Source organism: Capronia coronata, assembly GCF_000585585.1.
Source record: "Capronia coronata CBS 617.96 chromosome Unknown acBCG-supercont1.8, whole genome shotgun sequence".
Lineage (NCBI taxonomy): Eukaryota > Fungi > Ascomycota > Eurotiomycetes > Chaetothyriales > Herpotrichiellaceae > Capronia > Capronia coronata.
In genome coordinates this window covers 76,609-92,503 of record NW_006912900.1, presented here as the reverse complement: position 1 = coordinate 92,503, position 15,895 = coordinate 76,609, and the positions used below count along the sequence as shown (strand labels likewise).

At 53.5% G+C, this 15,895-nt stretch overlaps 4 protein-coding genes across 4 annotated transcripts; all 4 read right to left on the bottom strand.

The window, feature by feature from the left end:
• Window positions 1-657: 657 nt before the first annotated feature.
• Window positions 658-3,955, bottom strand: A1O1_08282 (uncharacterized protein; the record flags this gene model as incomplete). The annotated part of the gene is made up of 2 exons (XM_007729144.1): window positions 658-913; window positions 963-3,955. 2 exons carry the CDS (start codon window positions 3,953-3,955, stop codon window positions 658-660), a joined length of 3,249 nt encoding a protein of 1,082 aa, XP_007727334.1.
• A 6,782-nt stretch (window positions 3,956-10,737) lies between these two features.
• A1O1_08281 (uncharacterized protein) lies at window positions 10,738-11,026 on the bottom strand (the record flags this gene model as incomplete). Its single annotated transcript, XM_007729143.1, has 2 exons — window positions 10,738-10,882; window positions 10,977-11,026. Coding segments are annotated over 2 exons (195 nt in total), but the record flags the coding sequence as incomplete, so codon positions are not given.
• Window positions 11,027-11,066: 40 nt separating this feature from the next.
• On the bottom strand, window positions 11,067-11,574 carry A1O1_08280 (uncharacterized protein; the record flags this gene model as incomplete). The annotated part of the gene is made up of 2 exons (XM_007729142.1): window positions 11,067-11,180; window positions 11,260-11,574. The coding sequence occupies 2 exons, from the start codon at window positions 11,572-11,574 to the stop codon at window positions 11,067-11,069; spliced, it is 429 nt and encodes a 142-aa protein (XP_007727332.1).
• Window positions 11,575-12,594: 1,020 nt separating this feature from the next.
• Window positions 12,595-15,349, bottom strand: A1O1_08279 (uncharacterized protein; the record flags this gene model as incomplete). The annotated part of the gene is made up of 3 exons (XM_007729141.1): window positions 12,595-12,731; window positions 12,781-12,847; window positions 12,932-15,349. The coding sequence occupies 3 exons, from the start codon at window positions 15,347-15,349 to the stop codon at window positions 12,595-12,597; spliced, it is 2,622 nt and encodes an 873-aa protein (XP_007727331.1).
• Between the last annotated feature and the right edge of the window lie 546 nt (window positions 15,350-15,895).

The following is a 15,895-nucleotide window of genomic DNA, read 5'->3' as shown; positions in this document are numbered from 1 at the left end:
AAGATAAAGGGGAAGCCGGCAAGGCTAGAAATTACCCTCCTTCAGGACATCTACTTGAGTTCATCCAACAAGACAAGATTTCTTCACGTCTTCTTCCCGTGTTATCGGTGCTAATAGTACAAGTTTATCTCCATATCCCAACAGCCAGCTTGAGCTCAACACATCTGTCAAACATATTCCCTTTCCCTCTCTTCCGTAGAATATAGAGCCAAATGAAAGGTATTGCTCCCACACACAACAGAGATGGTCATCATCGATACCAAAGAGTCGCATATCAAACAACGCCCGGAACCTCCGCCAATGCTTCTTCTTTCGGTTGGCCCCTGTCCTCCCTAGCCTATTCACGAGGCTGTCAAGCACGACGCCGCGGTCGTCCTGCTACCCACCATTTCAACCCTCGCTGGCCTTGACGTAAAAGACACCCAGAAAGGGTTCAGTGTCAGCGCAAGACTGCCTGGTCCCTCCGAAGCAACAACAAGTGCAGAAAAACGCCTCCAATCGGCCGTATCAGTTTCATTAACTCCAACGATTGTCCGGAAATGCTATGCTGGATGCTGAACGCTTTGACAACGCTACCAGACAGTGACGCGTGAAACAAAAAAGAGAGGTGATTTGGATCAATGGTCCCACCGAGCAGTGTGTCCGCTTTCACCAATTTCACCGGCTGGAAAAGCTGGAAGAGGTGCTGGGGGCCACTTGCGACCTATTTGCATGGGACGGAAACACTTTATTTCGCACATGTTCCAGAATTTTCCAGTCCTTGGCCAGAATAGGTGAGATGTTCTCATTCTCCCGTAGAATGCTGATGGTACGATCGTGTAGCCGTTTGAGAGTGCCCTCGTCCACGAGGCAGTTGAGGCGTGGGTGTGGCGAGGTAAATGTAGCATAGAGGACGAGCATATTCCCAAATTGCCTAGATCTGTCAGCTTGATGGCATGGACTCGGCGGATGGAACCACTTACGCATGAGCCGTGCCAAAAATGTTGGTCACGACAAGCCGGCGAGGGACTTTGTCAAAGACGGTTGTACTCCGAATGGCAGCTTGGACGCACGTTTTGGCGCCACGGAGCAATTCCTCCATCTCCGGACTCGGATCATTGATCGACCACCCAGGGGCGGCGCGTTGCGACCCCGAAGGCGAAGCAAACTCACCTCCCAAGCCGTAGCTGGCGGGTGATTCTGAAGTTCGCTCTCGGTGCGCAACCTCCGCCTGTTGGAGAGCGTACTGCACGGCCGGCCTCCAGATTATGTATTTCGCCCCATAATACTTGCCTCGCATCCGCGCGACGTTGATGTTGGGACTTTGGTGGTCCTGGTCGTCCCAATCCCAATCATTGAGCATCTTTCGCCAGTCTTCTAGATTCTCGTCCAAAATCGACATGATGGTGGAACTTGGTTTAGATTGCGGGTCTTTCGAAGCACGGTATAACGTCGAATGAATACTGTTCATCGTCAACCTCAGCTGAATCTGGTACGAGTAATAACGCAAGATATCTTCCTCGTCGCTGGTCTCAGGAATGGCTTCCAGAGTAAGCTTGGTGGGCATTTCTTTATGGTGGGAGCTTTCATAACGGGTAATGCCACTCAACGGAAGAAGCATCTCCGCCGCGATGTCGCTCTCCAGTTGCAAGCATGACCAAAAGGCAAAGTTGACCAAGTTTCGGAGAGCAGGCTCCATTGTTTGTTGCACGTAGTCCGTCGACTCGATGAGGATCTGAGTTGCCACACAGGCTCTATTGATGAAGTCGTAACTGGGAATGATGCGCGCCAGCTGCCCCATGTACAATCCCGCCAAAAGATAGGCTTGAACATGCAAGATGGTATGGCCACCTGGCTCCTCGCCCAGAATGGCTGTAGCCTTGTTGTAATACGCAAGGCCCGGGATGATGTCCATGTTTTTGCCTCGTGGATATGCCGGGCTGGGAAACTTTCCGCTGTTTGTTCCATTGACACCGGCTTGGTTGTTGAAGGGGGATGTGGGAGCCGACATTGGCACAGGTGGTATGGGCAAATCCGAATATAGTGTGTTATTATACGGCGTCGAATTTCGTATGTTGGTCGCCGGCGCCGGACCTGGCAGGGGAGCTCGATGAGCAGTTACCTTTCCCAGTGCCATCACAAGTAGCACTATGGCATTGCGGACATTATGCTGAATGCGGCGCGAGCTGGAAGGGATTGTCCCACGCGCGGAGACGCGATTGCCCATGGGTCCCTGCGTGTTGGGCTCTTGCATGGAAGTTGGCGAATCGGTTGTCTCTCGTTTCCGTTTGGTGCCTCCGGATGTTGGCACCGATTGCGTGGCCCGATAGTCCCAGCTATAGTTCCGTTTGAATTTCTCAATCATTTCGCGCACGACCTTGGGCTCGAGAAAGGGATGCAGGATGTGGATGTTATCCAAATAGCTTTTGAAATAGCGATCCACGGCGTCGGAATCTAGCATCAACCCTCCATGAGGGCTAACGCTGCCGGGGTGCTCGCGAGTGGACAGGCTTTGATTCAGTGCCCGTGACTGATTGACTTGGCCGCTGCTCCAGACTCCGTAAGGTGATGATGCGACGTCCTCGTCCACCCGCCGACCATCTGACGACGTGCTTATCCCTGGACTTGCAGCATCCTCACCATCATTGTCTGCGTCATCGCTCTCACCGCATCCATATAACCGTAAAAGCCCCCGAGCAACTTCCTTGTCGCCCACAAACGTCGACGGGATGCCCCTGGGGACGAGCGCCCTAATTGAAGGCCAAGAGAGCAGATTTTGCGCGGCCGTGGTATGCTTAGACGGCATCGAAAAGTCCATCGGATCCGTCTCATCATTGGAACGGCGGGCCTTGAGATCCGGTCTCGAGGACTGGCTGGCACCTTGCGGCGCGGAAGCTGCTTCAGTACTTGTTCCCCGGTGGAAAGTGGACGTAGTATCGTTCGGCATGGACGCTCTCGATGATCCAGCAGGACGCTGTTTCTGCTCATCCGGTGTCTTGGATTCTCGTGCCCCTGCTAGGGCTGTACGCATATCCTCAATGACTGTGACCAGGAGATCGATCTTTTCGTCCTGGGCCTTCACCATTCGTGTCATAGTCTCGGTGAAAGAGTCCAACGTCGTGGTGATTGCAAGAGCTTGTTTCTCCGATTTCTGAGGCGGAATCTCCCTGTAGGAGCACTTCAAGCCGTTGTCCTTGCAGTGTTGACACTCCGGTCGACCTTCATCACATTTCGCCTTTCGCTGGCGACAAGAATCGCACGCTTGTGCTGCTCGGATGGGCTTGCGCCTTTGTGCCGCACCGTATGGATCGTAATAATAGTTGCCCTGCGGCGGTGGAGGCGGCCCCGCCGAGGGAGGACCGTACTGCGGAGGTGGCCCGGCAGGCTGACCGGGCATCATTTCATGGCCAGTCACAACGTGAAGCGGAGAATGATGAGATCCGTTTGGCTGGCTTTCGGGAGCGGAGTACACATGACGCGGTCTGTAGTCCGCAGGGGTTGGGGGATAGTAGGGAGGTTCGTGAGGTTGACTACTCACAGACTGATACTGAGGCGATTGATATTGCGGTTGGTGGACGTCGGCCGGAGATCTCGATGGGCCTGAGACGCTGCCAGGGCGTCCGTAAGCAGCTGGATCCGGAGGATAACCTGGAGTCTCCTGCCCCGGAGGAGGAGGCGGCGGCGGCGGCGGCGGAGGAGGCGCGTAGGGTTGAGGAGGAGCTGGGTAGGGCGGAGGCTGATGCGAGATGTCTGAAGGAGGGCGATGGTCTGGGTGGTCATTGTAGGGCGAAGGAGTTGGATTCCACGCCGGGGCAGGCGGTGGCATAGCTGGCCCTGGAGTAGGCGGAGGATGATGATGGGGATGATGATAGCTGTGTAACGGAGGGGTCTCGGCTGGCGGCATACGGTGGATAGGATTTGGCGGCGGAGGAGCATAAGGATTGGGTCTCTCGTGCTTCAAATCCACGTCACCCATCTCATCTATTCTCGACATCTGTTCTCTTGCGCAGCAAACAAACCCGTACCTCCCTCGTCTCTATAGTACCCAAAGGAACGTGGTACAACAGATGCAGCATGACCTTATGCACGAGCCAAGCGGGATGCGCAATCAGCAGGACAGCTCATGGCAAATCGTTATACAACGTACTCGCCAGGTTGCATAGAATCCTGTCGTGGTCCCCTCACAGGTCCCGTACCGGTGAACTTGGACAGGTCCAGACGGCACCAGTGCGCAGGGGAGACACAGCAGGGTCGGCCTGAATCGAGCGGCGGGGTGCTACTATTGCAAGCAGTCGTCTTGCCTTGCTTTGACAGCAAGCCCACAGGGATGCAGCACCGATCAGGCAGGCCCGATCACAATTTGACCGTGGATGAGTGGGATACAGGCCGGCGAATAGTGCTGACGACGGTTGTTGTCGGTTGGCAAACAGTAAAGCAAACAAACCAGCCCACCCAGACGACACAAAAAGACCAAAGAGCCAAAAAGAATGATGATGCGCACCTGGTCGAATTAAGGCCGGGGTAGGTGTCCAAATGAACGAAGTTTGGTCGAGGTGGCTATTGAGCCGGAACTCAAGATCGCGGGGGCCAGCGGAAACTCAAGGTTCTGCTGCCAATGCCTGCCCTGGAGGAGGGCAATGCAGGTCCAAGGCGCAATGATGATGGCGATAGCGATGGCGATGGCGATGGCTAACGGTGAGGGCGATGGGAGATAGTATTTGATATTGGGCAGCGGTGACCGTGCAAGCAGGAAAGCAGGTGCACCGAGCGTGCTGTGAGTGATTGACAGTCCTCGGAGTTAGTAGCGGTGGGGAAAAGCCCCGAGGCGGAATTATGAGGCAACCAAATCGATGGGTGGTGAAGCCAGGGTTCTGGATAGCTTGTTCTGGGTCCTGATCACCGTTGCGACCACGGTTGGGGTTGGTGGGAAAAGACAGGGCGAAGGTTGGGAAGCAAACAGCGAAGGGAATGGTTTGTAGATGCCGATCACGAGCGAGGAGAGACGACCGCACCGAAGAAGGACGTCCGAGGCGGCTCGATTGCCGACAAGTTCTGGTCGAGATGAGAAGATGATGGGATGGGATGGAATTGCAGGATTGCAGGGAGTAGTAACAGCAGTCGTAGTATCCGTTGTATGTTGTTATTATGTTATTACTTTCCCCCCGCCAGCGCTGGATCTGTACTCTGTGATATGTCGAGTCGGTAGACTCGTGGGCAGCTCGAATCTTTGAAGCCTGGCAGAGCCGACAAGGAGGCTCCCTAGGCTTTGGATGGCCGGATTGGCGGCGAGCCGGACGGGTGGGTTCGTGGGAGAATTGGGGCGCACTACTACTGATGAGCGTGCTCTGGTCTGCTGTGCTTTCCGATGCCCAAATAGAGGTGGGTGGGAGCAGTGAGGCAAAGGAAACAGAGGATCGGAGTCGGGAGGCGGGCGCAGGGGACGGCCCTGGAACTCTGGGAGGCTTTTGTGGACACACTGGACTCGGATGGATCGATGCAGTGGGTGACGGGGGTCTCTTCTGGGTCCTTGACAGTTGACACTGCCACCCCTGGTCGTCGGTGAGCTCCTTGGATTCTGGACGTACTGTAGAGGCTGTCAGCGAGTTTGTAGCGCCTTGGCCTGGGGGGACCAGGGGAGACAAACCCAAGAGAGTGGTAACCCAGTAGAGCCGGTTGAGACCGGGACAGGCGTCATGTCGAGACAGGTGGCCGCCTGCGATGGTCACTGGTCAGGCGCAGGCCAGGTAGTGGCCACCATGGTACCGTGCGAATCCAGCTGCAGCGGTGGCAGACGAGACGAGGCGGTGCGATGGAGACGGATGGTGCAGTGGGAGCTCCGAGGCTGGCTCTAGCCAAGTGCACTAACAGTTTAGTTGGGAATGGTGAAGCAAGCGGTGGACCAGCGGGCGGAGCCGATGGGCGGGCGACCAGGCAAGTGAAAAACAAACAGAAGTCGGAGGCGAGACCAGGAATTTGATGGAGTGATGGAGTGATGGATGAGATGCTTGTTGCAGTGAGTGATCTTGATAACCTGAGTCAAGGCGAACAGCCGAGAGCTGAGATCGAGAGGGATTGGCAGCAAATCATGTTTAGTAGGAAAACTCTACCGAGATACAAAGTTGCTACTACCTGCAGTGATACGAGTTTATGCCTAAAACACCCAGACGACTGGCCGCGTCCGAGTCTGAGACGTGGGGAGGCGAGGTTGAAAAGGTCGTTCATGGGGCCAGGATGTTCCAGTTTGGTGTCGATTTAAGCGGACTGGGTGGCTACGGTACCTTACCTGTAGGTACCTGTACCTTTCACTATTTTCATACTAGTAAATAGATTTAGATTTAGGTAGTATTGGGTACCAGCTAAATGCCTGATTTGAAAGAGATGGCTCGGGAAGAGCCAGGCGGAACGACCATCTGATTCAAGGAACAAAGCTTCCGGATCAATAATCCCTACCAAGATGGAGGATAAACACCTACAGAGGTGCGTAGTAGGCTTTGACATAGGTAAGGGAGGTACATTCCAGCCTCATCAGCCGCAACATCATGCCTGGTGGGACTTGGGCTCCTTAGGCTCCTTAGGCTACCCAGGCCCCCGTAGCCATCCCCACTGGATGCGGTGTCCGTCTCCCATCTTGGCCCGACCCGACAAAACCTTGGGCTCCCAAGGCCCGAGTGAGTGCATCGCACAGAAGCAGCCATCTTAGGTTATAGGTACCTAGAAGGCACCTATAATGCAGGTGTGCATGCCTGTTCAAGCGTGGCCCCATGTTCTCATACCTGCAAGATACTAGTATCAGCAAAAGCCTTGGACCTTCCCACAATGGCAGTCGGATACGTACCCGTCGCGTCCGCTCCAAAGTATATTATTACCGGACTGCAGTGACTGATCGAGAGGGTCGGCGCCTTCCGAGCCTCGCTTCCTGCCTTCCTTCCTTCCACCAACCATACCCACACAGTGTACCTCACATACTACCTACCTAAGGTACCTCACACAGGTATCCGCTACCTGTCTCGAATATTGAACTCGTCACGGAGACCTGTAAGACGATGGATGTCCAGCGAACGACTTCTAGGTAATTCCGTTCAACGTATGTCAATGGCTGATATCATGGTCGTCCGCGAGCGCATTCTCCTGGGTACTAGCTACCTACCTACCTATCCTCCGGTGGGTCCCTTCTCAGGTGGCCCCGAAAAATACAATTCCCAGTGGCCGATCGCAGTCGCAGCCGCAGGCTCGCTTAGAAATACGTACGATACAAAATTTTCGTCACTGGCAGCGAGTGGTGTTGGCAACCCAGTCATCGACTCGTACGAAGCGACGACTACTACTGGAGTCATGATAGCCAATACGATGGGACTGGAGTGGGAAAAGCTGGAGAACCAACCCCTTCGTAAGCGACTTATTCATGCTGGAATGTTGGATCGAAATGAATCGAAGCGGTCAATTCCTCATGGCAACCGCCACATCGGGACATGGACGTGATCCTTTCACTTGAATGTCCTTGACTATATTATTACACACATGTCCTGGGAACTTGTCTGGAGCTATATGTACCGGACCGTGTACATACGTACGTACCACTACCGAGATTCCACCACCTCGTCAACCCATGGAAAAATGTCCATCATCGGTCCAAAAGCATTATCTGCTAGTGCCCTGGGATGAAACATTAGCCTGTGCCGACTTTCGAGCATGACCAAAGATCGATGATGTAACAGGAAGCGCATAAAATGTTGAGATGACAGTCAAGAGGTCCATGTCAGTAGCAGACTGCCTTCCACCTCGATTCTAGCGAGAGGGTGAGATCTGTCCAAGCCGGCAGATTATGTTCTTCGAATGCTCTCTCCCTCAGTTTGTTGAACATCCAACTGCCATTGTACGGCGAGCACGGCGAGCCCGGTACCAGTTGTGAAGCTAGGTTTAGCATGGAGCCATGCACTCTGGAATTCCCCCAGCACGGCCGATTACCACTCACGACTTCTAGATCTTCCAGAAACACTCAGGGTGCTGCTGGACAGTAATGGTATAAGGTCGACCTCCTCTAGCCTTGTTCTCACCATCTCACCCTTGCTCGTTTCCATCCTGACCGTCGTCGCGCCACGTGGAAATGGTCGTATAGAGGCCCGAGAATGCGGCGCAATGCCATCATGGGCAAGTGGTGCGGAACCCAAACGATTAGGCCTCCGGCAATCATCCACTTTTACCGTCCCTTCTGTGCTAGTTTGGACGCTCGAGCACTCGACTCACTCCAGGCCCGTCTTTCTCGCGCAAGTCACCATCAACCTGGCTTCCTAGGGCTTTCGTCGGCTCGGAGTTTGTCTGAGTGCAGAATAAGGTACCTGTCAGAAGTATGCAAACCACTGCCTGCAAGCTTGACCGTATCTAGCTCTGCATGCGGGTACTTTGCTCGCTTCGAGCACATGGCCTGCGGTGGAAACTGTCAGTGTGAGAGATCAAGCGAGAAGACCACAGGCATCTTCATGACTCGAGCACACCGCCTTTGGACAACATACGTACTACTACTACTCTTCAGTGGCGCGAGCTTCTGCCCTCTCGGCCTGATCATGGCCTAGCTATATGTTTCACTCACCCGACCTGACTGTCCCGGGTCGCTTCCATGTCTGCCTATCTCCTCGGTAATTGAGGTTGGGTATCCATTCTACATCATAGCCGTGATCAACATTGTCGAATAGACATTGGGCCATATGTGAAACGCGTCGACCGCAGCTCCTTCTTATGTCGGATTGACTCGCCTTACTGACGTACCCGCACCTGTAGCAGAGTACTAGGGTTTCGAGGCGGCGCATGGCTGTCGATCAGAACGATAAAGGTCGCCCAAGGTAGAGTTCAATATCCGACGCCGAATGTTGAACTGGGTCCATCAATATGACCACAGCGACACTCTGAAATGATACCTGGCATGGTCGATGGCTGGGCCTAGAAGGATCTGTTCTACACCGTCGAAGAGCGATGTTATCAGACAGTGTCCATGTTCTTGTCGCCCTCGCAAATACCAACAGCAGGCACGCTCTCAGATGCTTCGCATAACTGCAGGTGTTTGTCATCCCACCATTCGATTTTTGGACTTTCGCGCAGACCCATCGAGACCTTGATCAAGCCGTCGGTAAGCATATAGGAGGTCAAAGCAGAATGCTCTGGCCGCCACGACAACCATTTACGGTACACGCCAATGGATTTGCAATCCGGCTTGAATCAAGACCTGTCTGGAGGATGACACTCAGCCCGAGCCAGACGCGCCTAGGTGAGAATGACCTTAACATGCCTAACCTTCACAGCACCAATAGGACAAATTCCAATGACACCCACAACCTCATGCAAGGGAGCTACGAAGTCCGTATCCGCGTGGCTTCGTTTGCAACCTGGATGAGACCCCGGCGCCCGCATGGGTCGATGTGATCATCACACGTCTGCCTCGTTGTGAGTGGGAAATGGTTTCAACCCGATTATTTGACTGGCTGGCGCAAGATATGCCTCTCTCGGCGAAAATGATCACCATGGATCACAATTTCCGCGGTCAGGTCCACGCGATCGGTCTATGCTATTTTCCCCAGCTTGACATATGTTGTGATGTTGTTGTTGGTCGCCACTCTACAGTGTCTTCCACTAAACCGCCTCATTCGCAATGATACAGATCATTGGATTCCACCGAGCATAGAAGTTTCCACCCATTCCAGGCTTTTACAATGAAGCCAATGCTGAACGTTGCCTCCATGTCGCGACTCCTCCACCGCCAGCTCGGAGCGGTGAGGTGTCCGCCAGAAAATGCCCTTTGATCGTTCAATCGCCAAGAAGCATGGGGTGGCACGGTGCCAGTGGTTCTGGTCGTTTGACAGCTGTCAAACATCGACACCACTGCAGACTTCGGCAAGCTGGAAAGGAAACCCCTTCTTCTCCACGGAAATGCAGATGTGACTCGTGAGTTGACAGGTCTTGCATGCTTACGGAGTTAAACAGTGTTTGATTGTCTTTCCCACACATCGACCATCCCTTGTCGTTGCCACAAGACGTTACAGGTGTCATATCCCCAGGGGTTCATCCTAGGTACGTGAATCCTGCCGTAGTCCGTTGAAGTCTATGGTTCACGAAACCCGCTGCTGTCCTTACTTGAAGGCATGCCCTGCATGGCAGCAAGGGTATAAGACCCGTCCAGATGGATGGTGCGATTGTCATCCCACCCCACGAGACAGCCGTCGGAAGGCCCAGATGCGATCCGAAACCTCGGATCTCACAAGTCATCGGGGGATTTTACGCGACTCGAGTGAATTCTCGGTTTTTGAGTTTGAGGTGCAACCTTTCGGATCACTTTTAAGATCCGGGCCTGGGCATCTCGCCGACCCGGTGAGGCACATTACTATTGATCGTGTTACATTCTCGACTCCAAACCATGATCTGACAGATCATGCGCCCTACGTTGGTGTTTACAGGGTATCCTATCATCCAAGCATGGCCCCAAGTCAGGTTGACATTGCCAGGTTGTATTTGCCGGAGATTTTAAGGGGTCCAGATCTGGCGGAAGGGACATAGAATCCTGTGACTTCGGCGGCAGGGATACGCAGGCCAGAAAGCTCGATCAGCCCGCGATCTTGTTGCATGCTACAAAGACCATTCACAACATTCACACATGGAGAGTGGACACTAGATCCATCCAAGTCCAACCGGCCACACACGCCCATCCCTTGAGAACGTGGGAAGGTCTTGATTGATGTTCGCCTGGAATCATATCTTCCCTGCCGGCTCGCCACCTGCTGTTATGTACTCCTTAAGCAGATGAAGTGCCTCGACTGCGAAGGCAACCATATTGGCCTGCCGATCACCTCCAAGCCCTGTATCCAAGTCTCTGCTCAAGGTGCCCTTGTCTCCCACGACTGCAAGTGCGACGTAACCCCTTTCGAAAACACCCGTGTCAGCAACTATCTAGCCCTTGCAGGTATGGTCTTGGGAGGGGGAACCAAGGGATGGGTGGGCTCTTCAGCACTCACGGTTGACGGTTTGGCGAGTTGCCACTGGCCGTAGGCCCTGCCATCCCACTCTACAAGAGGCACAAAGCAATATGTAAGCCCACAGTATCGTCAAAAGTAAACAAGAAAAGGAACGGTCGAATGCGACACCAGGGGTCTCAATTGCGCGGGCCAGAAAGGGATAAGGTACTTGATCGTGGGGAACCGGCGATGGCGCCAACCAGGCTGAAGGAGAAGGATTGGAAGACCACCCGTACTCGTGAACCGGTAGTCAGTACGTAGTAGAGGGTCACGAAAAACATACCTCGCCAACACAGTACGTCGACTTCAACGCGTCGCGCACATGGGTAGCCAACCCGGCCACCAGTTGAGGGGTTGGTCCGTCGTAGTTGTCGATATTGCTCTGTGTCCAGCCCGCAAACGCCAGCCTCGACTCGAGCGTGTACAAGGTCACCCCTCCCTTGTAGATCCTCGACGCGCCCGGCGTCGCCAGCAGCGCCGCAGACACCAGCCCGCCCGCGGCCGTCTCGGCCACAGAAATCGTCTCCTGACGCTCGCGAAGTAGACTGGCCACTTGTTCTGCCGCTTCTTGCAGCTTGGGTGGTGGGAAGGCAGCCATCTGGAATTCCGATTCTCTGATTCCAAATGTCGTGTTGAGAAAGTGACTACTTATGTATGTATGGGTTTAGTGATTGAGGTCGAAATTCGTGCTGTGGTCCAAGGAGAGGATTGCGAAGAACCTGAGAAGACCCTTGAATCGTCAAGGAATACTCGGTAGGTACGTGGGTAGATCCGATATGAAGTAACACGATCAAGCCAACACGCTTGCGATTGAATTATATGCATGTTGGAGGTCGTTATCATGCCACTCCAGTTGACTGTTATGACAAATCCATGCGGAGATTTCGGGCGACAGCTCGGCTCATTATTTTGAGAGATATATATACATGCACAGACTGTAGATTCGGCTCTCAGAGCAACTACGAACAACAAGACAAACCCAACTCCAGATTCAAGACGTGTTCCTCGTTGACCATCTAACTTGTTACACTGACAAATGACGGATGAAGCCTTCAGGATAGAAGCTACGTTGTCGAGACAAGCTTGCATTGCGGCGATGCGTGGCGTCGGCGACATTCAGCGTTCTGTACCCGATGATACCTGCTACGTTAAATGGCTTCCTATGAGAAGATACAAAGCTTCTCATTCAATGGACCTTTGAGCACGCATAGGCAGACAAGAGGGTTTCGTGTATCTAGACGGCCCCCGACAGCTGCGGCCTGTTTGCCTGGGCCGGATGGTTCCGCATCTGATACCAACGTTAAGGATGACTCCCAGCAATGTAAAAAAACCTCGAGCTTTTGCCGACGCGCTCATACCCAATCCATGCATTGAAGCCATGATAGAAGATGCTTTGCCGCCTATCCTGCCAGCCGACCCGCAACTGCATCAATGTTGGCAGGGTATTTTGCTTCCCAAAATCGACTCCTTCCAAAACCCAAAACGTTTCTATTCCTGTGCTCGCGGGTATAGTTGAGAATCCCTCGTTTATTTTCAGAATAGCAATTAGTCTCCACATGCAATTGACACAAGTACAGAAGTCGCACAGCCTCAAAAGACTTTTCGTGAAGGCCGAGTGTCATATGATCTTGTACACCTTCTTGCACCAGTAGAAGCAAGCAATGCCAAAGAAGATCAATCCGGCTGTCGTTGCCCAGAACCAGTGAAGATTGTCCACGTCTTGGCCAGGCACCTTGAAGTTGGCGCCAAACAATCCTGTGAGGAGGATTAGCATCGTCGTCAGTAACAAGGTGGTCTCACGCACCTGTGATCAATGTGAGAGGAAGGCAGACAGTCCCCAATACCGACAACTTGCCGAGTACATCCGCAGTCTGAAGTCTATCAGCATACGGCAATAATATCGAGGAAGCCTGCTGACTTGCGGAAGGTTCAGTCAGGCGCTGGGGAAGACTCACCTCTTCTTGCCGCTCGTTCATATGAATGCTCACTTGAGCCAGATAGTTGCCGTGTGCCCGAGCCAGAAGAGTCTCATAATGAGAGAGATTCCCCGTCATGGTCAAGATATGATCTTGGATATCTCCCAGGTATAGACCAATCTCCGACCTCGGCGCAACCTCCCATTGCTCGTTACAGCGTTTGGCAAACCCTTTGATCACATCCGCTTTGGTACCAAGCAAACGATAGAGTGACATGACCTTCTTGCGGCATTCACCAATTCGCAGGAGCATATCAATGCCACTGATTTCCGTGTCAGAGGCGTCCGTTCCGTTGTCCGAGCCTTTCTCGTCATGATGGCCAGCCAGTTCAATGCTGTTATGGAAGGATCGGAGGATGAGATCCTCAATTTGATCGACTTCTTGCTCAATGCTGGTGATCAGCGGTTGGTAGACATCGGTAATATCATCGATGATGGCGTATGAGATCCAATCGGCACTTAGAATCAGGTAGTCGGAAAGCTGCCGAATCCGTCGTCGTACATTTGCCGGATGGGGGATTGGAGAGAAGTGAAAGGTGAGGATACCATATCGAAACACACAGACATACATGTTGATCGGCTCCAAGTAGTCCTCGCTGTTAGTGTCTTGCTCAAAGGTACGATAGTTGATGAAGTAATAATTCCGGAAGAGTTCAACCTTTTCTCGAGCCTCTTGCATCATGATATCCTCGGAAGTCAGCGCATGAATACCGAAAGTCTTGCTGAGCACACGCATTTCTTGATCGGTAGGACAGAGCACATCAAGCCAGAAAGTTGGACGAGGGCCATATTTCTTTGGTTTCCCCGGACGACTTGTGGACCCCTGTTTGCGTGGTGTGGCCGACCCCGACGACTGCTCTGAATTCTTGCCATTGGGCTCCAGTCTCGATTTGATCCTGTCGGCAAGGTTGGTGTTCCCGGTATTGGCGGGTTGAGACTTGGGACTTTGGGGACCGCTCACATCATCCACAGTCTGTTCGACGTTCACCAGGTCTTCCTCCTCGCTGCTGCTGGAGTCGCTCAGTTCAGGAGGGTCCGGAATGAACAATTCGCGGAAAGTGCCTCCTGGCTGGACCAGTTCCGATATCGTTTGTGCGTGGATCGTGCTCTCGAATTCTTCGTTGAAATACGTGTAACGATATTGAGCATCTTCCTGCGCCCGATGCCACGCGGTATTGGATGGTCTGAGTCTGCCCTCCACGAACACAGGCTCACTGATCTTCTTTGCCCGTCTCTCCCCTGCCGCTCTTTCCTCCTTTTCAACGCGACTCCACTCATCCAGCACCCAAAGCTGAGGCCACTCCCGTTCCCTTCGCCTCCGTCGCCCACTGGGAGCAAAAGGACCTTGCGGTTGCGACTGATTGTAATATTCGCCAACCTCTGAGACTGCATCGGAGGGAAAACACACATCTTCTTCTGCGGAGGTCATTGGTCGGTGTCGCTGCATGCCGTCTGGCCGTAGTCTAGGGCTTGGTGGTGCCGAGTTGGGTTGTCCAGCACCGTCGCCATCGATGTCAATCAGGGCATCGTGGTTGGACGCGGGCACGCTTCTCCGAGCATCCAGTGGACGATCTAAGAAGTTTACGTCGTCAACCATGACATCGTCAAGTTGCGCGCCAAATGCTGGACTTGGTGGCACTGAGGGAGGATTGTTGATATCGTACTCGGGCTCCGACTTTGGTAGAGACTGGCCCGTTGCGATGGCTCGCTTCCTTTGCTGCTTGGACCCCGTCGAAAGAGTGGAGGTATTGGACTTGACTCTAAAAAGCCCGTAACCAGACTGGATAGGACTTTTGCGCTGACGAGAGCCAGAGATGAGAGGGGTACGGTCGTTGAAATCGTCATGCTCAGAACTATTGGAACTCGACCCGTCCTGCTGACTGTGGTGTCTCCTTCGGGCAGCCGTTTCCAGCGCAGGAAAAGGGCTATTTCGATATGATGTAGCAAGGAAGCTGGCCGTCGGCCTGCTGTCACCTCGAGGCCGCATGGTCGGTTGCTCCCGATGATCCAGCAGAGCGTCACTGTTCAGACTTTCCCCACTAATATTGCCCGTGTTGGCTTTGTAGAATGGTGGTCGGAGTGTCTGCGACGAATTTTCTGGTGCCTCGAGTAAAGGGTCTTCTGGCAGGTCTTCATCGAGACTCTGCAGGCCTGATGCTTCAGAAGGGGCGGCAAAGGACTGACGGCGATTCCTCCTCTTCTTCCCGCCCCTGTGTTTCCTCTTCTTCTTGCCATCTGCTGGGGTCAACGTAGAAAGGGTAGAGACACTGGCTCGACCTGCGGTGGCCGAGGAAGGGGGATGGTTTGTTGCAGGGGTATTCATTCTCGGTGGAGTGTGGTCGCGTGCCTCGCCGCCTCGGGGAGACTGGCTGTTGTTGGGAGCCGGTAAAGGATGCATGTGAACGGGGAGGGAGGACTGGGAGAACTAGGTATTTCGATCGACCATGGAGAAGCTGATAGAAATCTTAGCCACTGCAAAAGGGCAGGTAGTAGTACGGAGGCAGTACCTGGTAGTCGGCGGCGTCCCCAGTCGCCAGCAGAGATAAGGTGTGTTTGCTGGAGTCTTCGTAGGCAGTCACCCGTGCAGTGGGAAGGTAGCACCTCTGGACCTTAGTAGTAGTACATCAACATTACCATAGTATTAGTAGGCGAGTCTTGCAGGCAGTGGTTGAGACCCTTCTTCAAGTTTGATATAAGTTGAACGCAAAAAGTGCCAGTGATGGACGCAAGTCACAAGTGGCAGTATGGACATGTTACTACGTTAGAGTACAGCGGAGGTGCCCAGCGCAGTCGATGACGTGGGGCTCCTTTAGGCCACGGATCCGGTCAACGTGCAACATGGCCATTTCTCATATTCTATCATTTCCCACGCCTCGCACCGTGGACCGTCACCATGCAAACTTGAACAACATACTGCACCGTGTTCCCTTATATTAAGGTACGC